The sequence below is a fragment of the Danio rerio genome, chromosome 12, assembly GCF_049306965.1.
Source record: "Danio rerio strain Tuebingen ecotype United States chromosome 12, GRCz12tu, whole genome shotgun sequence".
NCBI lineage: Eukaryota > Metazoa > Chordata > Actinopteri > Cypriniformes > Danionidae > Danio > Danio rerio.
In genome coordinates, this window is record NC_133187.1 from 24,378,698 (window position 1) to 24,403,969 (window position 25,272).

General features: G+C 34.8%; 2 protein-coding genes across 3 annotated transcripts; one reads left to right on the top strand and one right to left on the bottom strand.

Annotated features, from left to right (window-relative positions):
* Positions 1-22: 22 nt before the first annotated feature.
* On the bottom strand, positions 23-25,226 carry zcchc4 (zinc finger, CCHC domain containing 4). 2 transcript variants are annotated; one of them, NM_001113599.1, is given in 13 exon segments: positions 32-475; positions 2,993-3,116; positions 3,215-3,266; positions 3,341-3,416; positions 7,030-7,151; positions 7,238-7,341; positions 11,596-11,743; positions 11,827-11,899; positions 22,107-22,187; positions 22,721-22,999; positions 23,145-23,227; positions 24,842-24,963; positions 25,051-25,226. In NM_001113599.1, coding segments are annotated over 13 exon segments (1,455 nt in total). In that variant the 5' UTR covers positions 25,145-25,226; the 3' UTR covers positions 32-378.
* On the top strand, positions 12,168-21,043 carry si:dkey-219e21.4. The gene is made up of 7 exons (XM_009306726.5): positions 12,168-12,233; positions 12,627-12,790; positions 15,095-15,184; positions 15,385-15,612; positions 15,719-15,738; positions 15,868-16,010; positions 18,597-21,043. The coding sequence occupies exons 2-7, from the start codon at positions 12,638-12,640 to the stop codon at positions 19,193-19,195; spliced, it is 1,233 nt and encodes a 410-aa protein (XP_009305001.2). The 5' UTR covers positions 12,168-12,233; positions 12,627-12,637; the 3' UTR covers positions 19,196-21,043.
* Positions 25,227-25,272: the final 46 nt, after the last annotated feature.

The following is a 25,272-nucleotide window of genomic DNA, read 5'->3' on the forward strand; positions in this document are numbered from 1 at the left end:
ATGAAAAGATAACATCAATGGATCGATTCTGCAATATTCAGGTGAAATTTTATTAGAATATACTATTTGCATTATCTAAGAATATAATGTCAAATTTATCCACAGATGGCTTCTGAAAAAAGCATCTTTGAAGTGTTACACCAGGCCGTTTGCGAGGTTTGTTCACACAGCCTGTCATTAGTACTGAGAAGGTATTACTGTAAAATATTCTTTGTGATGAACACATAACCAAGATGGCAAAAAAACAACTATGGCGGTAATTCCATAACAGCCTTCTGCTATACAGTCAGGTTTAACACCAGCTCACTGGTTCACACTTTTATGATGTATTTTCAGCAGCCACAAAACCACTGTTTCCATGATGCACTGCGTGTAGGATTAAGTAGCTCTTCTTTTCTGCTTGTTCTTAGCTCTGGATTTGCCTGCTTTGTGTTTCGACAGGCCTGGAGCTCCGCGGTCACCCGACACAAGCATTCTGTTGGCAAAATGAGTACAAGAGAATGGTATAACTATTAAAAGACTTGAAGAACCAGTTTATATTAATGCTGAAATCACTGTTGTTCATGTACAAACAACTTATTGAAACAGTATGAATTAGTACAGCAAATGATTCCCAATGTCTGGAGAGGTTTAGTGATATTTAGGAGACATTGTTAGAATTAGTGCAGCTATTCTGGCATACATTTATGAGGGTTCAGTAACTAAATGACAGTTCTTTTTACATTTCTAGCCTAGAAACTTTCTAAATAGTGTAGAAAGTTGTAAGAAGTGAAGTTATTTAATAGAAAAATTTTATGAATTGGATACTGTATGAATGAAAAGGAATTGCTGGTTGTGTACAGTAGAAGTCAGAATTGTTTACCCCCCCTAGCCCCCCACCCCCCCTCTTATTTTAATTTTTTTTTTCTTTTTTAAATATTTCCCAAATTATGTTTAACAAAGTAAGGAAATTTTCACAGTATGTCTGATAATATTTTCTTCTGGAGAAAGTTTTATTTGTTTTATTTTGGCTAGAATAAAAGCAGTTTTTTTATTTTTGATAAACATTTTAAGGTACATATTATTAGCTCCTTTAAGCTATTTTTGATAGTCCACAGAACAAACCATCATTATACAATAACTTGCCTAATTACCCTAACCTGCCTATTTAACCTAATTAAGCTAGTTGAGCCTTTAAATGTCACTTCAAGCTGTATAGCAGTGTCTTGAAGAATATCTAGTCAATTATTTACTGTCATGGCAAAGATAAAATTAATCAGTTATTAGAAATGAATTATTAAAACTATTATGTTTACAAATGTGCTGATTAATTTTCTTTTTGGCTTATTCCCTTTATTAATTCGGGGTCACCACAGCAGAATGAACCACCATGCCTTATTATCATGCCTAGTATTATTAGTTTGATTAGGTTATGGATTGTGAACTTTCTATTGAAACTGATTTTTTTTTCTGTATTTGAAAATATTTAGTATTATTTTCTTTTTGGCTTAGTCTCTCTATTAATCCGGGATCGCCACAGCAGAATGAACCGCCAACTTATCCAGCACACTTTTACGCAGCGGATGCCCTTCCAGCCGCAACCCATCTCTGGGAAAATTTTCTCTTGGAATTATGAAGAAAAATGTCATAATTGTGCAATAAAATGTTCCTTTTTATTTCAATTTATTTAAATAACACATTTAATACGGTGTTATTTTATATATACTATTGGATTTTTACAAATGTTTTATTTCCTTTTCATCAAAGTTTTGTAAATATGTATTAATAAATGATAAAATTATTATTATAGTTTGACAAAAATGTTTATTATGATTAACCAACTTCCCCAATTGTTTGTAAACTCCCTGTGTTTACATGAGATGGCTGACTCTATTAGGAAGTGGTGCGTTGACCCTCGGCCCGTGTTTGTTTACCACTTCTAGACCATCCTGGGATCTCGCTGGGCCTTCAGTGCCATATGCAACATAGTCAAATCAAGCATCTCATCGCCTTCTCCATACGCAATGGACGGATAGAGAAATGATGGCATGACTGACAGGTGCCCCCCACCAACTTCTTAAAGGGACCGTTCACCTTAAAATTAAAATGCACTGACCCCCAAGTGGTAACACTTTGTGTTTTTTGTTAGAGACAAGAAGAAGACCATTTAAAGAATGTTGAAATCTTGTAGACTTTGACTTCCATCGTAGAAAAAGAATACTATGGAATTCAAGGAACCTATTTTAGACATTCTTGAGAATGTATTCTTGTCTATTCAACAGAAGTCAAGCAAATGATGACATAATTGTCATTTTTTGCTGAACTATCTCTTTATGGACATGAACGTTCCTATTCAGTGGGTATTTTAATTCTAATCATGATTTCTTTAAAGTGATGATTCACCCAAATCTGAAAATTCCGTCAGCCTTTATTTGTTCCAAACCATTTTGAATTTAAAAGAAGATATTTTGAAGAAAGCTGGAAACCTGTAACCATTGACTTCCATAGTATTTATTTTTTTCTACTATGGAACTCGATCTTTACAGCTTTCTTTTTAAATCTCATCATCTTTTGTGTTCAACAGAATGAAGAAACTTATAAAGATACCACTCAAGGGAGAGTAAATAGTGAGTAAATCTTCAATAAATGACATCTTTAGTAATAGAATTTAACAAAAATGTTCATTATAAAGTTTTTTTTAGTAATTTTCTCCAGAGCTCACACCAGTGTTATTTTAGTATTAGCAATGATATTGGCAAAGTTAAATATTTTATATTTATTTATTTATGTTCGTGCTGTTTTTATTGCATACACATGCACATATAGTACAGTCAGTAATGCACAAAAGCTCAATTGAATTAAGCTTGTGAATTGTATGACAACTAGCTGAAGTATTACTATGATTTGTTTTATTCAGTTTAAGTTTAATTTAGTAAGTGTACATTTTAAATAATGAAAATTGTTCGTTTGTTTTAATGACTATCATTCATGATCGCCCTATTTTTTTACTCACCGTTTCTTAGGACAGGCTCTGAGTTTGTGTTTTCGGCTGCCGCAGTTAAAACAGCCGGTTTGCCTCTGACCACAGGGGTGATCAGGTAGAGCACAGCGACCACATGAGGAACAGTGACGCCACGCTAGACACAGAGAAACACAGTTAGAGGTAAGTGCTGAATCAAGAATAAACGCACTCGGAAACATTCAGTCCAAAGAACTCAAATGAAGGATTGCTTACAGGGCTTCACACACCGTCCACATTCATCACAGTGTCTCCATTCTCGTCCATCCTGTGAGTTGAAAAGTGAAACATCTTTGAGTCTGCTCATATTTTAAAGACTTTGAGTTAAACATGAGTTTTTACCTTTGATGGGCACATGTCACACTTAGGGCAGTGTTTGTTTGCTGCTGACACATACCTCTCACAAACACTGCAAAATCTGAAAAAGATTCAGAAACATCAGTGGTAATTTTTAAACAGGTTTAAAGGAGTTTATACAACTTTTATTAAAAGCGGCATTCAACAATTAAATGAACAATTGAGTGCATATTTACAATATAGGATTTTGTATTTCCAGGAATGAAACCAGTGAAATACAAGCTTATTAAAGTAACAATTCATTTTCAACTAAAACAAAGCTGATTAATAACTTCTTAGTTATTTTTGATAGTTAAAACTACATTCCTTAAAAATGTAATCAGATTAAAAATGGATTCACTGAAATTTCTAATTCTACATAAACTAAGAAATAAAGTACTGATGCAAGAGTATTTCTTCCATATTCTGGTGAAATTGACCCTTCGCTAAGCCCCGCCCTCCTAAGTTACTGTTGCTACGCCTGTCAAACTTTTGTGCCTGGCATGTCTATTACAATATCTAAGATATTCCCAGGGATATAATTAGTCATTAATTAGTCAAAACCAGACAAAAAAGGACTGCAGTATGCGTTACAGGGATATATCCACTACATAATAGGCAACGATTAGAAAATAATCAAAATTTTAATCAAAATTGAAGCTTGGTTAGCCTAGCCACCTCATACGCTGACCAACAGCTCGGTTCATGCTCAGCAGGAGAGGTGAAATCTAATGATAACAAATTAAACCGCGACTTCTCTTTTTTAGCCAAAAAGCCTGATAGTTTAATTGTTGTGCAATGAAATAGAGCGTTACTAACCCACAAGGAAACACGCATGGACTGTGCTTCAACATAATTCATTCAAAGAAAGATCAACCAGAAAGGGGAAATTAATGGATTTGTGCTGAATATTAGCATCACTGACCCATAAAATTGTAAAATAACGTTACCTATAAATGTCAGTATGTTTGTGTGCTCTTTATACAGTTTATATTCTAATTAGCAGTTAAATGGAATAAATAAATAAATTGAAATGCAAACCAAAGTATAAATAGCAGAAGTGAACAAATAGATTTTCCCAACCAGCAAATATTAATCCCACACAAAATATAAAGCAGACACTAACCCGATATAACATCGTCACCAATGACTAAATCTCCAAAAGACAGACGAAAACATCAGTGAACTGCTCTGACATGGACGCTTATGAATGACTGAAAAAAAGCTGGGGGTAAAGTATATTGATCACAAGTGCCCAGTTTGGGATCACATCTCGGTTTTGTTCTGTTGATTTTAAATTTTTAAATATTCGTAGCTTGAAAAAGGTGGAAATATGATTGCTATTAGTATGATTATGACGAAGGCTTAAACGGAGCAGTGCTCATAATATCTAGCGAAAAAAGAAAAGAAAAAGACAGCGGTGAAACATAACCTGCTTTGTATTTTCGTAGGAAACACAATTTAGATCTGTTTAGGGTAAGAGCTGTGCGAGTTATTGCCGTCTATGACTGTCAGGAATCTCGAAACAAAACCAACTTAACTCCGCTTCTTTTAATCCATGCTGGCATTTCTCCCCCTGGGTTTTTTGATTTTGAAAAGGAAAACAATTCCACCACCCAGTCCAAACTTTAAGGATACCGGGTGTCTGATTTGCACAATGCATATGCACAACGCTTTGACCTGTTTCCCTCACTCGAAAGCTTGACAGAGCTCCTGCGCGTAGGTACGGTTGCTAAGCCACGATTGGTGGGTGGCTGTGTTTTAGCCAAGGGTCAGTTGCATTGAAATATGTATATTTACATGAAATGAATAAGATTATAGTGCAATGTAATATAATAAAGATTAGTAGTATTTAATTTATTTAATTAAAACCTAAAAAACTTACATACATATTTGTTTCCTAACAGTTTAACATTTAATTTTATTCTGGAATTTTTTCAAGCTACGTACATTAACTTTCATAAAAATTTCAGATGATGATGTTTGATGAAAGACGCTCAAAGTGAGATATTTATTTTTATAGTTTCGGCTTATATTTAAAGTTTAGTTCCTCCTAAAAAAAAACACACACACACACACACACACACACACACGCACACACACACACACACACACACACACACACACACACACACACACACAACCACACACATTTGGTGATTGCAGCTTAAAGGTGACTGGTGGAGAATGAAGTCACAAGCATTGCTCAGGAGTAATGTTTTCACAGATTCAACAGAGTAAAAATCTTGATGCTTCTGTGGGTCTTGTCTATCAAATCTGATCTTTACTTTGTGTTTTCTATTGGATTTAAGTCAGGAGGTTGGCTGGGCCATTCTACAGCTTGATTTTCTTTCTCTGAAAGCATTTGAGAGTTTCCTTGGCTGTGTTTTGGATCATTGTCTTGCTGAAATGTGCTCTCTGGTTATCATCCCGACAATGTAGATGTTGGACTGAATCAGCTAATATTAATTTACACTGAGGAAAGGCAGAGGGTTGCTGAATAACTACTGAGAGATTTCAGCTGCTGTCTGGGCTTTCACTGCCCTTCTACACCTCTCTTTTTTTCATGTGTTCAATACTTTTTCCCTGCGTCATTTCAGTTTATTACACATAACTCAATTTGTAAACTTAAAGTCAACAGCACCTTTAGAATTATGTTTTCTGTGGAAAATTGTGCTGTGTTGAACAGGCAGATTTAACCAATAAGCAAGGTAAGCGACCGCTTGGGGCCCCAGGAAATCTTGGGGGCCCCCAATAAATATCAAGAAATATAAATTATGCCTACAAACTATAAATAACATAATTTTCTTTGTATAGTAAGACAAACACATACATTTTTACATAATTAAATATTATTTAATATATAAACAAATCAATTTTTACATAATTAAATATTATTTAATATACAATAAAATATAGTATTGTTATAATATCCACCACCCTCAATCATAGAGCAGTCAAATTTATAAAAAATTTATTATTTTTAGTTGTGAATTTATTTTAAGACATCTAATAATTTAAAATGTAAAGTTTTCATTGAGATAAAATGTAGAAAAGAAGATCGAATGATATAAAACACAGCTAAATAAAAAAAACTTGAATAAAAGTAAAAAGGGTGCATTTCAGGACTTGGGGCTTCATACTGGAGTTGCTTAGGGTGCCCTAAATCAAGATGTAAAAAAGAAAACTAAATTCAAAGGGGGGCTAATAATTCTGACTTCAACTGAATGTATGTATATACATACGTACATATGTATACACACACACACACACACACACACACTGTATATATATATATATATATATATATATATATATATATATATATATATATATATACACATACACATACATTTGTTTCTCCTCTGAGTCAAAGCTGAGTGCACTAAAATAAAAAGGTCGCACCTGTATCCTTTGCTCATTTTTTGAATTGCATTAATAGAAACTATTGGCTAATAACTTCACAAGACCTCCAAAAGTGCATCTGTTATCTGGGCTATCTTGTCTCCTCCCTCCTCACAGAGAAAAAAATGTGACCACTTCCTGTACAGCAGCACATTATGGCTTTTCAGAATTTACCAGGGTGACATCTGTGCTCACTTTTAAAAGTTTAGTTCCTCCTAAAACAATGCCTTTTAGCCTTGGGTCAAACAAACCTGAAAGCGTTATGAAGAAGGAATGTGTTTTAAATGCACCTGTAACCTTCAGCCTCTGGTAGAATGATATCTTTGGGGCTCAGGTTGGTGAAAAGTCGAACAGGTGATTGTTTACGGCCCGTCTTTCCATGTTTATACAGAGGGTGGTTATCATAATCGACCTGAAAACAAATAAACAGCATTGGACTTTTACTCCCTGTAGAGTTCATGTGTTATTTCATTCATTAATATGATATTCCTATATTACCTGGTAATCCAGCATAGAGAACGAGGGGAAACACTCAAGGATACGGGACTCGAAGAAGTACGGGAAAATCCAGATCATTGGCATCTCAGCTGAAGCATTACTCACTGAAGATTATATCAACAACAACAGGTAAACAAATATATAAAACAATCTTTTAATACACATTTACTCATCCTCATGCAATTCCAACCCTATATTTTTCTTACTTGGAATATTAAAAAAAGAAATTTGTTTTTTTCCCCATGTAACCATACAAACATATGCAGAACTGTATGTCCTACTGCACCCAACCCGGTCTGAGCTGGGATTGGACCGGGCATCCTTTGTATGAGCATTGGTTGCTCTAACAAGGAGGCTAAAGACCATGGCCCTTTAGCGTCTGTTGTTACAGCACATTTTGTGGTCAGAGGAGTGGGGTTTACCTGCATAGCACTTCGCTAGCTGGCCTCCGATACATGTTTTTTTAAATATTCATGACAAAGGAGCAACCAGTACAATCTACTGCTATTTCTCTGTTCACCATTTGCTGAAGATATCAACAAGTAAGAATGATACGATTGACTCCACCTCATTCCACCTGAAGGGCTCCTTCTCTTTCTTGGAAAGTCAAAATAGGAATTAAGCCAAACCGCAAAGGTTACTTGTTTTCTGTGTAATTACAGTAGAGCTTCATGTTTCAACCTTCAAAAGCTACGCTGAAGTACTACAAAACTTAAAATGGTCAGTGTCTTAACATTTTAATTCATGTTCATCTTTAGAATACAAATTGAAATGAAATTCAAAGGATTGTTCACCCAAAAACGAATATTTCCTATTATTTTACTCACCCACAGGTCATCCAAGATGTAGTAAAACATTAAAGAAGATTTTGAGCTGAATTTGTGGTCCTAGGTCATTCTGACAATGTAAGTCAATGGTGAAAATCTTTTGAGATTAAAACCAAACACATACAAACAAGTCCAAATCAATGGCCATGGCTCATGATGACATTCTAAGGTCTTGTGAAGCAACATGATCGATCAGTGTATGAAACTGAACCTTATATACAATAGTAGCTTTAATCCACAGCCTGGTCAAACAGATTTTGGCGCATTTGCAAATATAATCTGATTGTAGCACGGTCATTTTAATGATGAATGTGTGAGGGCTGGTGATGAAATTACCAATATTTATCAGCAAATTGAGTCATCTGGCTTCCTGTCCAGTCATGTGCATTCGTCATCAGATTGACTGGACTACAATCGGACTACATTTGCACATGTGCTGAGAACAGTTTACCAGGCTGTAGATTAAAGCTAATAATATTGTATATTAAGTTTAATTTCTAACACAGACTGATCATTTTGCTTCACAAGACCTCAGTGTCACCAAGCCTTTTTTGTATGTGTTTACGTTTATTCTCTAAACTATGATCATCATTTACTGCCATTATAAAAATCCCCAGAGATTCAGTTTAAAATCTGTTCTACTGAAAAAAGAAAGCCACTTTCATCTTGGAAGACTTGCATGAAATTAACAGGAAGTTTTTCATTGTAATTGGAAAATAATAAAGCTACAAGAGTAAGTTTTTTTGCATTTGTAAACTAAAAATTACTTATTCAACAGTTTCTTCTCTGTGTCAGTATATTGCGCACGTTGATCTGTATGCGTGTCCCACTTGGTTGCCTACTGAAGTCTTGTCGCCCATCCAAGTTTTAGGAACAATAAATAATAACTTGACTTCTAGTTAATCATTTAGTATCTGAAGGGGCTTATATGAAAGGCAAAGGCCTCTAGATTAAGATTATTTTACCAAAATAAAATATGATCATGCCTTGATTTTTAAATCATTTAATTAGGACAGTAAGGTCGAACTTTGCTTACACAAAAGTCTTGTCACTTTGCATAAATACAGTAGCATACAGTATAGAATATAAAGTCATGGTGCAGTGGAAAAACAAATAATATTGTGTATGACTCCCATGAGCTTGGAGGACTGCATCCATACATCTCTGCAATTACTCTGATAACTTATTAATAAAGTCATCTGGAATGGCAAAGAAAGCGTTCTTGCAGGACTCCCAGAGTTCATCAAGTTTCTTGGAATTTATCTTCAATGCCTTCTCCATCTTACTCCAGACATGCTCAAAAATGTCCATATCTGGTGACTGGGCTGGCCAATTCTGGAGAACCTTGACCTTTTATGCTTTCAGGAACTTTGATGTGGAGGCTGAAGTATGAGAAGAAGCGCTATCCTACTAAAGAATTTGCCCTCTCCTGTGGTTTGTAATAGGGCTGCACGATTCTGGCAAAAATGTAAATCATGATATTATTTGCTTAAAATCAAGATCACAATTTTGTCATGATTCTGTAAATGTAAAATAAAGGTTAATTTGATTAGCCTATTATTATTGTTAATTCTCAAACATATGGCAAAACAACAATAATATTAGACCTATGTGTAGGTCTACTGTTGCTTAAAATGCTACATTTTGTATAGTCATTATGGTGGACTTGAACAGACGTTCAATATGTCCTGTTTGTTAATTCACAGTAAAATTATGACATCAGAATATAACTATTCATAATTATAAAGTTGATTTATTATGTTTAAGACATGCTTAAACTATTATTTTCATGCACAACACTTTGTGTTCGCTATGAAAGGAAAAAACATACTAAATGCTTGTCGTAATCATTACTCTAAAATGCCATATGATCATTTAAATGATGTGCAGCCAGGTTTCACTTTCACTTCCGAGTGCGGCTCATGGCTGCTGTCACTGTGAGAAAAAATACACACATGCAAATTAAACCTCCTGCTCGGCCATCAAACGATCGCTCTGTGCAACAAACTGAACGTTATTTACAACTTTATTACCTGTAATTCACAGCCCATGCAGGTTGTGTTCACAAAAGTAGGGGTCATGCGTGCACACACGAGTTCTCGGTAGTAAACAAACAGTGCGTCAGTTCACGTGTGATTTCGTGGCCGCGAATACATCATTACATGAAGACAGAAATGACATTTTTGGGGGAATTATACCTTATGAAGACAGTATGTGACACTCTTAACGCCATTTGAAGGTGTCAATGCTGCTGTGAAGACTTGTGCAACTGCCTTGCTTTTCTCCTGACCTTGAAAATAGAATTGGCTGAATCGTAAAAAAAGCTGAATTAAGATCGTGCGTAGGGTCGAATCGAGATCGTGATCTTTTTTCGATTAATCGTGCAGCCCTAGTTTGTAATGTAATGGGCAGCCCAAATGTCTTGATACCTCAGGCTGTTGATGTAACCCCAAACCATGATTTTTCCTTCAGCAAACAGAGAATCTTGGGTTTATGTGAGTTCCAATAGGTCTTCTGCAGTATTTGTGATGATTTGGATGCAGTTCAACAGATAATTCATCATAAAAATCTACCTTCTGCCATTTTTCCAAATGATCAACTAGAAGTCAGTTTATTTTTGTAGCTCTTACAACTGGGATCGACGACAAGACTTTTGTCAGGTAGTGTAAACCACCTTTTCAGTTCATATGAGTAGATATTTGGATCCAGATGCAATATAAAACTAATATGTTTGTGTAGTGTTCATCAATTGGTACTTGTACTTAAAATCAACTTCTTAAAATGTTTAATTTTCAAATTGCTTTTACTAGGTTAATCCTTACTTTTACTTTTAAGTGTACACTTTTAAGTGTTTGATTATGTGATTGTGGACCATAAAAAAATAGCCTAATGTTGCACAGGTATATTTTGTCAATAAAAACAATGCATTGTTGTTACGACTGAAGTTTATTTATTTATTTATTATTGCCAATTGCACGTCTTTTTCTTTGTCCCACCTTCCTGTTGTTTTTCTGTTATTCCATAGGCTCCCATACCGGGGTGATCTTGAGTTCTGATTGGCTGCTGGTCTAGGAGGCATGTATATAAAGGAGCTTCCAAAGGAGCCCAAAATGATTAATTTTACTATAATGCCACAAACTATTAGAATACTAAGTTCAATTCAATTCCTGTTCATTTATCAAAGAAGCTTAACATAGTTCTAGTAAAGTCCAGATTTAAGTAAATATCATGTTCCATGAAAACATTTTGTACATTTCCTACCATAAATATATCAATACTTTGTAAAAAAAAAAAATCAATAATATGTATTGGTAATTACTTAATAGTATCAACTTTAAGGGCATTTTTCTAATTATTTAGATTTTTTTTAACCCTAACATTCCAGATTTTTAAAAAGTTGCATCTTGCCCAAATACTGCATTTATTTATTCAACTTTTCAGGTGACCTCACTTTCTAAAAATTGACCCTTGCGACTGGTTTTGTGGTCACATACAGAGTACTTAACTGGGAAAGCCTGCAGTTCCTCATACCTTTATTCAGATTTTTCCAGGTCATTGAAATCTGAGAGAAACTGTTAGCTAGTGGCTTCACCAGGCCTCCAAATGGCGGGTCTGTTATCATGACTAACTTCTCTCCTCCTTCCTCTTGCAGAAAGCCTTGAAAAAACTTGACCGCTTCCTGCAAAACAGCACAGAATGACTTGGCGCACCATGTGCTATACCGTGACCACATTTGACGCAGACAAAGTTTTGCTTCTGTACCTCATCATCAAAGAAGTGATGGTTAAACATATTATAGCGGCAGAACTCATCCTGTCCATAAAACTGGCAGTACCTATAAGAGGGGAGAAATACAATAGGTTGATGAAAACACAAAATGAATGTAAAATGCAAGCATCAACATGCACTTCAAAATGGCTTAATGAAACCCACAATCTGATGTTATTTCCAAACCCTGCAGGTCAACAAGTTTAGAGCCGAGCAGACATATTCCTGTCAGTTATGAAAGACAGTAAAAGTGTGTACACACACATAGGCATACGCAGCAGGCTTTGGCATGTTAAAAAGGGGCTGAACACTTTTTCCAACACATTCCACAGACAAGCACACCACTGCATGCAGGAGGAAGAAATCAAACGCATTCACCAATTCTCTCATCAGTATCTCAGGTAAGTTGTTTTAATGCATTATATTATAGCACGTTTTATGCAACACTGATTTACATGATCAAAAAAATAACACTTGAAATACAGTGTCAATGCCTATATTTAAACGATATGTGCAGACAACACAAAAATCTATGTATGATTCAGATTTTCAAGTTTTTTTTAAGGCTATGCACGTGATGTGTTCTAGGAAAGTCTAGCTGAGATATTTTGCGCAGTTGTGAAATGTAAAAAGGAACTGCTTTGTACGTGCTCAGCTGATTTGGTCAGATAATTTTGGTGCTCAGTCATCTGCTTTGTGTATTTGCATGGCATGCACGGGATACGATTATCAGAACTAAAGGCCACCGAAGTGATGTTTGTGAGGGTTTACTAATTATTTTCTGTTCTGTTTAGTGAGTTGATAAATGGCAGAGAAAGACTTCAGGCCTTTATCAGAGGAAACCAGTTCCTTCTGTCTGGCTACTGAGGCTCGTTCGGGGGTACAAGTCACGCAACCCTTCCCACGCTCTCCAAAACTAATCAAGAGAACTGGAGCCGTCTCTCCAAAACCCTTTGAGGTAATGACAGATTTTTTTTTTTACCTGTCAGGCAGCCTACAGTACCTGAGACAACCTACAGGGGTCGTGCTAGTAGCTTTGTTTTTCAAACATTTGAGGATGGCAGGAGTTCTAAACATTTTTGTAAAAGTCTCCTTTATGCTCACCAAGGCTGCAGATCAGATGCAGTAAACTGTATTATTGTGAAACATTATTACAGTATAAATAACTTTTTAAATATAATTTAATACATTGTTTAGCATCATCACTCCAGTCTTCAAAGTCAGTGTCTTTTGAAACAATATATATTGTATATATATAGATTAATGAACAAAAAGTATAGCCCTCTTGTGAAATTTTTATACTTTTGTCCCAAGTGCTGTTTAATGGAAAACATTTCTTAACACATATTTAAACACTAGTTTTAATAACTAATATCTTAAGACTAAATAACTTTTGTCTTTGCCATAATGACAGCACATATTTTACAAGTTATTTTGCAAGATACTAGTATTCCACTTTTATTTAAAAATCACATTTATAAGGGGTTTAAACAGTTCTGCAGAAACACCTTCATCGACATTCTGCCTTTGTACATGTCATCAATAGGGTGAAGCCCCGCCCATTAGTCATGATCTTTCCCTCATTAGTCTTGTTTTTGAGTCTGTCACTATGCTGACACATAGGCATTTGTAGCTCCACCATCTTTTGAAAAATGTTCAATCTCATTTGAATTTAAAGTGACAAAAAGGGGCAGTTTCAAAGAGTTATAAAACCTTATTTGTGGGCTATTTTGAGCTGAAACTTGTGGTTCTTATTTCTGGCAGTGGTGCTTATTTCTGTTCCTTGGTCCTAAAAACCACTGCCTTCATGCCTTCTTCGTCTCAAAGGGCTTTTTCAGTTTATTCATGACAATTTGCTTTTGTATAATGTTATTATTTTTAGCAGTATTATTTATTATATGCATATGTATATTTATTTTATTAAAAACAAGCTTAGATTTGCCCACCTGTCAGATTTTGGACCATATGGGGCACAGCAGGTGTATTTGGCTATAACTAGGGCCAGACGGAATCTGCGGACATTTTTTGCTATTTCTGCAGAGAATTTTGGTAAAAATCTGTGGATTTCTGCGAAATTATTTTGGGAGCATCCAGCGAGTATCATAATTAAAACGTTAATATATGAAATAAAAAGTAATAAATTACTGAATAAAAACGGAATAAATTCAGATTTACACATTTACTCAAGTAAATAAACAGAATTAATGATGTTCTAAAAATCGCCAGAAATCTGCGGAAAATCTGCAGAATTCTGCTCGTGCAGATTCCGTGTGGGCCTAGCTATTACTCTTTTTTTTTTTTGACCACACTGCGTTATTATTGTTCATTTATTTGTTTGCTGGAAATTAGAACTGAATTTAGAAATAGTTTTAAAAGAAATCTTTGCGCTTAACAAACAAAATTAATTATGTAGGCTAATTGATATATGTGCGTACAACACCACTTCTTTATCCACGAAAGAGAAAGTGAAAGTAACGAATAAAGAGGCTCATTCTTTTATTTCCGTGCTGCAGATGATCTGTTTAACTGTTTTCTCGCTAGTGAAGTGCTCAGTTTTTCCACTTACAAAGTCGTCATGTAAATAGCAAATGCGCTATGGCGCGACGCAACTGACTCTTAAAGGGAATAGGGGGTGAGACTCTAATCGGTTATTCTCAAAACACACTTATAACTCATTAAGAGAATAAGCTCAACTCTGTTAGACCATGCTCTGCGAGGCAAAGCAGGTTTTTCCGTCCTTAAAATAGCAAAAGTGGATTCTAAAATGCCCTTAATGTTTTTGCGCCCTGCGCTTTGGACTTTGCGCCAAGATCGTTTTTGATCATTGTCGAAATTTTGATCATTTAAAATATTTTGAAGCAGTAAACATGTATGGCTAAATAATTCAAATCAATCATCGTCATCAATCAATCAATCAATGATTTTAAAACCTTGACTTTTCCAAACCGCAGTATGCCTTAAAAATGATTATCATCCCATGCCTACTAATAATATTGACCTTGGCATTTTTTCCAGCCAAACTAAAAGAAATAAGTCTTTCCCCAAAAGAAAAATATAATAGGAATTACTGTAAAAAGGGTTTTGCTCTGCTAAAAATCACTTGGGAAAATTAACACACTTATAATTAATTTAACACGACACTGTTTATTTAACATATTAAGCCTTTAAAAAATATTCATTACCCAAACGCCAAACTTTGATATTATTTCTTTGCTTCAAACTTTTGAACAGCAATTCAAAGTCTAAACAATTATGTGTACAGCTGCCAGTCTTGTTGGAGGACTTGAAGAAGGAGAGGAAAAAAACAGAATCTCATCTGGAATCTGTTAAAAAGCGGCAAGCAAACCTCACAGTAAGTCAAATTGTTTTATATATGACTTTAACCACATATCAGAAAAAGCTGACATATTTTGAGTGAAAGATTACAAAATTTTTTAATCACATTCTCATAAAGTATTCAAAACTGAAAGTTTATCTAAATGTGAAAATCTTTAGCTCTTTTGTAAACGACTATGATTTCTAAAGTAACTGCTGAGTTCATTTCTGGTGAAGACGAGTTCAGAGGCGATGAAGCAGCAGGTACAGGAGTGCTACGAGGGTCTACATTTGGCTCTGCAGGAGGATGAGCGGGCCGTTCTGGACATGATAGAGCAAGACCGCCGAGAAACCAGCAGCAAACTAAATCGAATTCTTCAAGACTGGAATCAGCACCTCTGTCTCCTGCAGAAGCACATCTCCTGCATGCAGTTGGTACAAAGCCCAGAGGAGGCCGTAAAGCAGGTAACCATTAAAGAGCAAAACTCTTTGGCCTCATTTCATTAAAGTCGTCTGATTGAAGAAGCACAGGGATCACATATATTGTCTTCTCCATGTTCTCTGTTTTCAGCCATTTCCTGAGGATTTTACGTAAGGCTAACTATTTCATCAGTTTTATGAAAAGTAGATTTTGTGGCAGGGTGTTAATGCAAATAGATTTGTAATGTAATGCAACTACTGTGAATAACTGAGTTTTATGTGTACCACTTGAATGTATAGATTGGCAGGCTGTCGTAAGAAGCCGGACCCCGCTGAAGGGGAAATCAAAATGAATGAGGAAAGAATCCTGAAGCTCATGAAGGTTCTTAGAAACATCTCAAAAGATCTGAAGGCCCAGCTACAAAGAAAGAGCCTGCTTCTGGGTACAAAGCACTTTTGGATAACATACACAAACATGGGGCCCTATCATACACTCTGCATGATAAGGCGTAAGACGTGTTTGGTGCAATTTGTTGCAATTTTCAGACCAGCGCAACCCTAATTTTCACGTTTGCACCATGTTGTTTAAATAGCAAATTCATTTGTGCCACTTTGTGGACTCATGGGTGGGCCCACACGAAAGCTGCATACGCAGAAATTTACAGATTTTTAGCTCATCATTGAGTCTATTTATTTATTTTATAAAATGTGTGTAAATTTATATTTATTCAGTTTTTTTAAATATTAGTTTTAGAAATATTATTGACTAATATAAAAATGTTCATATGATTTATTTACAATGCAGTTTGTAAAGTCATATTTTCTGTATTTTAGTAGATGCATTATATGAGACTTGCTTTGTTTACCAAATAAGTGAATCTAATTGCATTGGCATTGTAAGTTTAAAAGGTTTTATTTTCTTATTTCATATACTTTCGTATACAAGTTTTTAAGTTACGATACACCCAAAATCATTCCACATAAATCTAGAGATTCTTTACAAAATTCTGTGCAGAAATATAAAAAATGTCTGCAGATTCTGTCTGGCCCTCCTCATGGCTGATTAAAATGTTGCAAAATATATAATTTTTTACATAAATATTAAAGACCACTGCCTCCATGCCTTCTTCGTGTCGGGGGCTTTTTCAGTTTATTCATGACAATTTGCATTTGTATAATGTTTTTATTAGTAGTAGTAGTAGTATTATATGCATAGTTATATTTGTTTTAACAAAAACAAGTTTAGATTTGTCTACCTGTGGGGTTTTGGACAATATGGGGCATAAGAATAGGATGCGTGTTTGGACATAACTCTTTTGGAGCACACTTAATTTTTATTATTTATTAGTTTGCTGGAAAATAGAACTAAATTTAGAAATAGTTTTGAAAAAAATCTTTGCGCTTAACAAACTAAATTAAATATGTAGGCTAATAGATGTCTTCAGTGGAGTGCATACGACACCGTTTCCTTATCTACAAAAGTGAATGTAGTAAAGAGTAAAAGTAAAGTAGAGCATGTGCCGGGGCGCAGAGTGCATTTTTCCATTCTTAAAATAACAGAAGTAGACTTGGAAACTTTGCATCCTGCGCTTTAGACTTTGTGCCTAGATTATTAAAATAGAGCCTATATAGTTGAAATCAAATTAGTAGCCCCCACTGTTAAATTTAAACTCTTATATTTTTTCTACTTTTGTTTAAACAAGGCAAGATTTTTTTCCAACACATTTCTAAAAATAATTGTTTTAATAACTAATTTCTAATAACTGATTTATCTTTACAATAATGACGGTACATAATATTTTATTAGATATTTTTCAAGATGCAAGTATTCAGGTTATTTACTAGTCAAGTTAGGGTGATTAGGCAAGTCATTGTATAGCAGTGATTTGTTTTGAAGCTAATTGAAAAATATTGCTTAAGGTGGCTAATAATATTGACCTTAAAATGGTTTAAAAAAATACATACATAAAAAAAAAAAAAAAAAAATATATATATATATATATATATATATATATATATATATATATATATATATATATATATATATATATATATATAAACACTTTTATTCCAGCCGAAACAAATAAGGCCTTCTCTAGAAAAAAAAAATACATTATCAGAAATACTGTGAAAATAGCCTTGCTCCAATAAATATTACTTAAGAATGTTTAAAAAATAATAAATATATTAAGAGGAGGGCTAATAATTTTGCCCTCAACTGTATATACATGCTATATACTGTATAGTACTTTATACATTTTTTCTTGTAGATATATTGTAAAAATAGGGAGTGAGCGAGCATTGTATACGACCGTTCAAAGGTTTGGGGCTTATAGGATTTAATTTCTTTTAAAAATAAATAAGTATGATCAGAATTGGCCGTAAACACGCTTCGGATGTTACAAATGATTATAAATTGTTACAAATAATTCAATTTTAACCTTAATTGGCAGCTGCTCGAGCTTTATTACAACTATTTCTGAAGGATTGCGTGGGACTGATGACTGCAATAATGATGAACATTATTGGATCATTGAATGAATACATTACGTTTTATTATATAATGTATACTTTATTTGATATATATAATGTGTTTATTAACATGAACTAATAATGAACAATGCTCGTACAGCAAGCATTTATTAATCATAGTAATATCCCAATTTATGCCTGTTAATTAACGTACCAACATCAACATAATCTAAAAATAATCAACTTTAGTTCCATTAACTAATGTTTACAAAGATTAATAAATACAGTAATGAATGTTTGTTTATGCTAGTAAATTCATTACTAGTACAACCTTATTGTACAGTGTTACCACCTATTGATTCTGAATTTTTTAAGGACCTTTGACCACCCTGAATTGTTTTACCTCTCTAAAACTATTATAGAGCATGCAGTGCATATGAAAAATATACATCTAATTTAAGTCTGTAGTGCATGTTTATGCTCTATATAATATTAATGATATAATTAGTCCATGTGGTGAGTAAATCAGTGAATATCCTTGCATTTCTTTTCAACAGACTCCTGTAATGTGGCGATTGACAATCAGACCTGCCACAAGCAGATCAAGGTGAGCTCAGATGGACGTAGTCTGTGTCTGTCCCCAGAGGAGCGCGGCGTCCCCAATGAGCCTCTGAGGTTTGATCAGCTATACTGTGCACTGGGATCTACTGCTATTAAATCTGGCCAGCAGTACTGGGAGGTGGATGTGCACTGCTGTCCGTCATGGGCTGTGGGCATAACCTACGGCAGCTTGCAGAGGAAAGGAAGAGACAAAGGAGCCAAACTGGGGCGAAACAGGTGCTCGTGGAGTCTTGAGTTTCAGAATGGGAATCTGACAGCCTGGCATAATGATCGACACATGCCGCTACCCGTCACTGCAGCTCGGGCAGCACCGAACAGAGTCGGGGTGTTTGTGAAGTACCAGAAGGGTCGTGTGGTGTTCTATGATGCTGAGAGCATGAGGACGCTGCAGGAGTTTTCAGCGGTGCAGACAGCTGTGTTTGACAGAGCGCATCATCAGTTTACTGAGCCGCTTTACCCAGCGTTTCGCTTCTTTTCACCCAAAGATAAACATACAGGCCATCATCATATGCAAATATGTGACCTTAGTCTTTAATACAGGGTGTCTGCGGGGTCTTAAAATGTCTTTAATTTCAAAAACTAAATTTTAGGCCTTAAAATCACTTAAATATTGTCTTGTAGTTGTTAAGGCATTTTAAACAAGTCTTAAACAATTTATCTAAAAAAAAAAACTTTGAACAAAACTTCATTGATAACTCGATTTACCAATATGTAAATCGTAAATTAATATGTAATTATCTTACTTACAATAACATTTGTTTAAAAGTTATCTGTGTTTTATAGACCATATGTGCTGATGACACAGGCCTGGACAGACTGTTGTGAACACATTTACATTATTATAGTTTTTTTTTCTTTGTTGAAAATAATATGCATATACACAACTAGGGTTTGCTTGTTTGACACATTATTTTTAAATATGTGGCTAAGAATTGTTTTGGATGGGGCAAGTAAACATCTTTTCTGGGGCCGTTAGAAAAAGTCCTTAGTGTTTAACCCAATATAAGTCTGAAATTTCCTTCATAATGGACTTATAAAAACCCTGCGGAAACTATGTAATAATGTTTGAAGACAACTACAATTCCAATTATTGGGGTCATTTTTCTAATGTTTCTGAAAGAAGTCTCTTTAGAATTTATATAGTTAAAGTGAAATCGAAGATTCATTCAGAAGCTAAAACATCTGAACTTTTTTCATTGACTAAACGGCAAAAGCACCCGTTTTTAGACAAATGTTTTGTCTAAAATGTTATTTTTATATAATATATATACTATTTTATATACTATTAAACACTCCACTTTTGCACGTTATCAATATACTTAAGTCTGCTTCAGCCATAGTATGACAGCAAAGTTCCTTGATTACCATAGTACTGGGTGTAACAGCAAAAGACTTTGAATGGAAAAATGATTGCAATGATTTATTGAATTTTTGGAGCGAGATGCTAACAGTTCCTGCCAGATCCGGAGATCGGCTAAATAAATTAAAAAAATACTAAAATTCAACTGTTTAACTCCAGGGGAGTTGTACAATTTGTATATTTCCCCTCAAAAAGTGGAGAGTTCCTTTAAAAACAACACTTTCTTTGTCGAGTTTTTTTTTGTGCATACAAGTGAACATTTTAAGCTTAACAGTTGCATATACAACCTGAGTTATGGTACCAAAGTATTGAAAATTCAACCAGTTAAAAAATACAGTTGCATTGCCAGTATTTTGAAGCCTCAGTATTTCAATAGTACTACCATAGTACTGGTAAATATGCAACTCTAATATATAATGCTTTATAAATAATAGTGACACAATTTACTGGATTGACAAATTACAGAGCTGGGGCCTGTACCATGAAGCTGGATTAGCTGACTAGCAAGTTACAGTAAGTTTCAGTTTAGTTTGCACTAATTCTGGGTTTCAGGTACAATGAAGGCAGCACAGCTGTTTGTTGTCATGGTATCTTACGGTACACAGCTAACCTGCTCCGAGACAGGTTATGTTCTGGTTTAGAGATTGTAAACCGAGCACATTTTATATATACAGATGCAATTTAAAGCTTTTTTTTCCCAGGAGATAAAGCTTAAAAAAGATGACCTATGAGCTTAGATTTCTGATTTTCTGTAGTCTGTTGACCTGTACAGTACACACATAATGTCAACCATACAAGATAACTTCACTTACTGATAGGGCAAACTTTTTCTTTTAGCTGTCCTCTTTCATGGACAGCTCTTTTCATCTTGCTGTATAGTTTTGTATTTTTTTTTTTACATCTTAAAATGGTTTTAAACAGAATAAAACATAAAGAATAAAAGTTTCAACATATTTAGAAAACCCTAAACTTAAAGAGCCCCTATTATTATGGGTTTTTGAAAAATGACCTTCCATGCAGTGAGTACCATGGCTCTAAGTGAAGTGAAATATCCAGGCTTAAATCTGAAAGTGCACCATATTTAAAATTATAGATTCATTAATAAAAGAGTTGCCTCATAGTGGTTTGAATGAATCACTGCTGTAACAAATCTTTGTCGGTGTGATATCGATACGAAACTCAATCCCTGCCCATCTGTTGAGTGCGCAGACCTGGAAAAATTGATCAGTTTCTTCCTCCATTTCACAAGTGTAAGTAAGTGCAATTAAAATGGTTGCCTCCTAGTTTTCTCTAGCTTTCAAATTATGATTTTAATTGTGTTTTGTTACTTGTAACCACTCCACTGTATCTAGTTAACTCTTTATATTCTCATATCGCGTCTAAAGCCATGTTAAAAACGTGACGTGTGTCGCTTTGTTTATGCGTTTAAAATGGGTATAAATGCGTTTGTGAGCTCGCAATCTACTTACGTTTGTCGTTGCTATGGCCACCACCATCAGCTGTTCCTACACATGTGCGGCGGTCAAGTTTCAAATTAGTTCAACTTTTGCCACCTGAATGTGTGTCATTAAGAATAGAGCAATCTGCTGGTGTTAAACTGCATTGCTTTAATGCACTCCTGCATTGGGCTCACACATACACTCTGACTACTTCAAAATTGTTAAGCTGTGGTGGGCATTTCTCTCTGTCTCACGCTGACCACAGCTGATCAATCGCAATAGACTGTGTCATCTAACCAGTCCATGCAGATTAGCTTCGCACTAAGGAGGTGTTTGGGAACAAATGAATTGCTGAGCAAATCATAGGGGAGTTGTTGGGATAATGAGGTAAAAATAAATGCATATTTTAAGACAATGAAAGCGTTTTTTAACCTTGCATGCATATCAGCAAGTTGTTGGAATCCCCCAAAACCAAAATATGACCATTTTTAATGCAAAATAGGGGCTCTTTAATGTTAATTACACTTTACAGGTTCAAAACAATTTTGAGCATCAATTAATAATTCACAGTCTGTAAGAAAAAAAGTAATCCTACTTGTTACATTTTATCCTTGTATTTTTAAAGAATTGTGTTGTATTATATTTACCTGTAATCAATGTCCAGCAATAAACTCCTTATGACAGGACTCTTGTCTTCCAGATTCCGAATCTTAATCACCTCATGTAATCTGTAAATTGATAAAAGACTAAATATAATTGATAAAAACAGAACTGTCAAGTTAGATATGCATTGACTGAATTTACTATTTTGATTGGATCATGTCTAGAAGCACTTTAAAATTTATAGAAGTTGAGAGTAAAACAGAGTGTCTCATCATTATATTATTATAATATCAATATAGAATATATTTTAATCAACATTATAATATTGTTGGTGTCATTGGCGTCTTTCCCAAAAGGCTTGTCTGTGAAAAATGTAGTAGATGACATAACCTATTGTTTGTTATTTGGATTCACCACAATAAAATGTTTAATTTTACACTTTAAATGTTGAGGGGGTCAAATAAAATGGAATATTGTACGCTATATAAATGCTCTAAATGATAAAATATCCTAGATGATTACATTTTTAAAAGTGCATTTAAAACAAGTGCCTATTAATGACAAATCCAAACAACTCATTGTACTTTTTAAGAGTACAGTACTGTATGTTACCCAAGACACTAGTTTTCCATCAATATTAGTAACAGATTACACTTACCGTGGTGTTCCTACGCAGAGCAATTTCCGGAAACCTAATGTACTGAGTGTGTCCAAGAGGAAATGACAGCTCCGCTCTGCAAACAGATACTGTGCATTGCTCTTCTTGTTGTCCAGAGGACTCAGCAGTAAACTGGGCTTCTTCAGCCGCTGAACTGTGACGTCCTCAGAAAGTGCCCTATGCTTAGTATGATTCATCCATTCTCCAGGGAGGATCAACAGCTGGCAGTCCACACAAAACCTTTTCTGCTCCAGTGGGAGAGAAGCAAACTCGAGAAATCTGCGACAGGAAGAATGTAGACTTTAGCTAGTCTCTGCTGTAGCATACCAGTGTTATTTAAAGTCTATTCTTTTGACATAAACACTTTAAAAATGATAATTGATGAGTGTAGCATGGCTTAAATTTTAAAATAAGAGTCATTTACCTGGAGTAGTATTGTTGATGAGTGAAAAGAGGCTTTTTAGAGCGGTTCTGTTCCTCTCTGGCCAGCATCCTTGCTTCTGATATCTATATCATGAGTAAAATGCAAATATTTACGCAGCTGATTTTTATATCTTTAATAATGTTTTAAATACAGGTGATACTTGTGTTAGCTATCAAATTTTCTTAATGTAAACTTAGCTTCTTAACATATTAAGTTCTACTAAATAACATTAGGGGTGACACAATGGGTAGCGATGTCGCTAGTTCAGGTCGCTAGTTCAGCCCTGGAAGTGAATGAGTGTATGGGTGTTTCCCAGTGATGAAAGAGCTTCGCTGTTAAAACATATCCTGGATAAGTTGATGGTTCATTCTGCTGTGGCAACACCTGATTAATAAAGGGACTAAGCCAAAAAAGAAAATGAATAAATTAATAAATAACATTACCCATTCTTTCAATTTCTTTTCAGCGTAGTCCCTTTATTAATCATAATACATGCATTTAACATAAGTAGACTTTTATTGTTCTATTGTATATAAGCAATATATATCTATTGCTGCTGTGGCAACACCTGATTAATAAAGGGACTAAGCCAAAAAAGAAAATGAATAAATTAATAAATAACATTACCCATTCTTTCAATTTCTTTTCAGCGTAGTCCCTTTATTAATCATAATACATGCATTTAACATAAGTAGACTTTTATTGTTCTATTGTATATAAACAGTTTATAAAGTCCCCCCACAAACACAAATACATTTTAACTACATATTTTTACTATATCATGGCCATTAAAGCCTGATGTGTCAAATGCGGATATATATTATTAAAAATATAAATGTACAACTTTAGAAAAACATTAAGTCTTCTTTTACCTGTTTAATGGGTTAAATCATCACATTATAAGTGTGGTATAACTTCATTTACAACACCATTGTCCAAATGAATTTGTTTTATTTTTAGGAAAAATTAATGACTATTTAAAATGATACCTAATTCTATTATACATTTGAATAATCACATATCACAATAAGTATGTTGATCTGTTTCACTAAAAGATGATGGAACATTATTTTTCTGTAAAATATTTATTTATATAGATAAATATTAGAGTTAAAAAAACATCATTCGAAATATTGAAGTCAGCAGTTTGCATATACTGTGCTTTTTCATTCTTCATTCATTTTCTTTTTCGGCTTAGTCACTTTATTAAGCAGGGGTCGCCACAGAGGAATGAACCGCCAACTTATCCAGCATGTGTTTTACGCAGCAGATGCCCTTCCAGCTGCAACTCAGCACTGGGAAACACCCATACATACTCATACACTACGGCTTATCCAGTTGACCTGAACCGCATATCTTCGGACTGTGGGGAAACCTGAGCACCCAGAGGAATCCCACGAGAACATGCAAACTCCACACAGAAATACAAACTGTCCCAGCGACCTTCTTGTTGTGAGGCGTTTGTGCTACCCGCTACGCCACTGTGACGCCCTAATGTGCTTTCTATGAATATTAAATATTAAACATCTGCGGATTTAATTTAATGTTGACGACAAAATATAGCCTAATGTTGACCATTATATTAAATTCATATTAATTTATTCATTAAATAGAACTTTAGACATCCGCTCACAGATAATGTACAACATGACGTTGGTTAAAGAAACACAAGCTCAATTTTCGTTATGAAAAATAACCTTCTCGTCTGCCCACTGAAAAAAGTTGCAGTCTTTTCTGTCCCGACAAGCAGAGCACGCGTAAAACCTCCTGCCCTTTTCTTCTTCTCCGTGGCCAGTTTTCTCGAAAAGCAGAGCGGGTCCTGAGAAATACAAGTGTTGTTATTTTACATCATTATTTTACAGTACAACATGTGGCAGAGCAGCAATATTATTTCATTATCTCATACCATGAGGACATCGTGGTGCAGTTTTGTCGCTTTCGTTTTGAACAATGACTTCAATTCCGCCGCTTTCCACGACATCATCCGCTGTTTTGCTCATTTTTGCGAGAACTATTTCAAATGAGAATCAAAATAACACTCACATGCATGACAGGAGGCTGCCATAACAGCGCAAACCACGCCCCTTACGCGAAAACCCCACCCCGCTGCTGTGACACGCGCGATTTC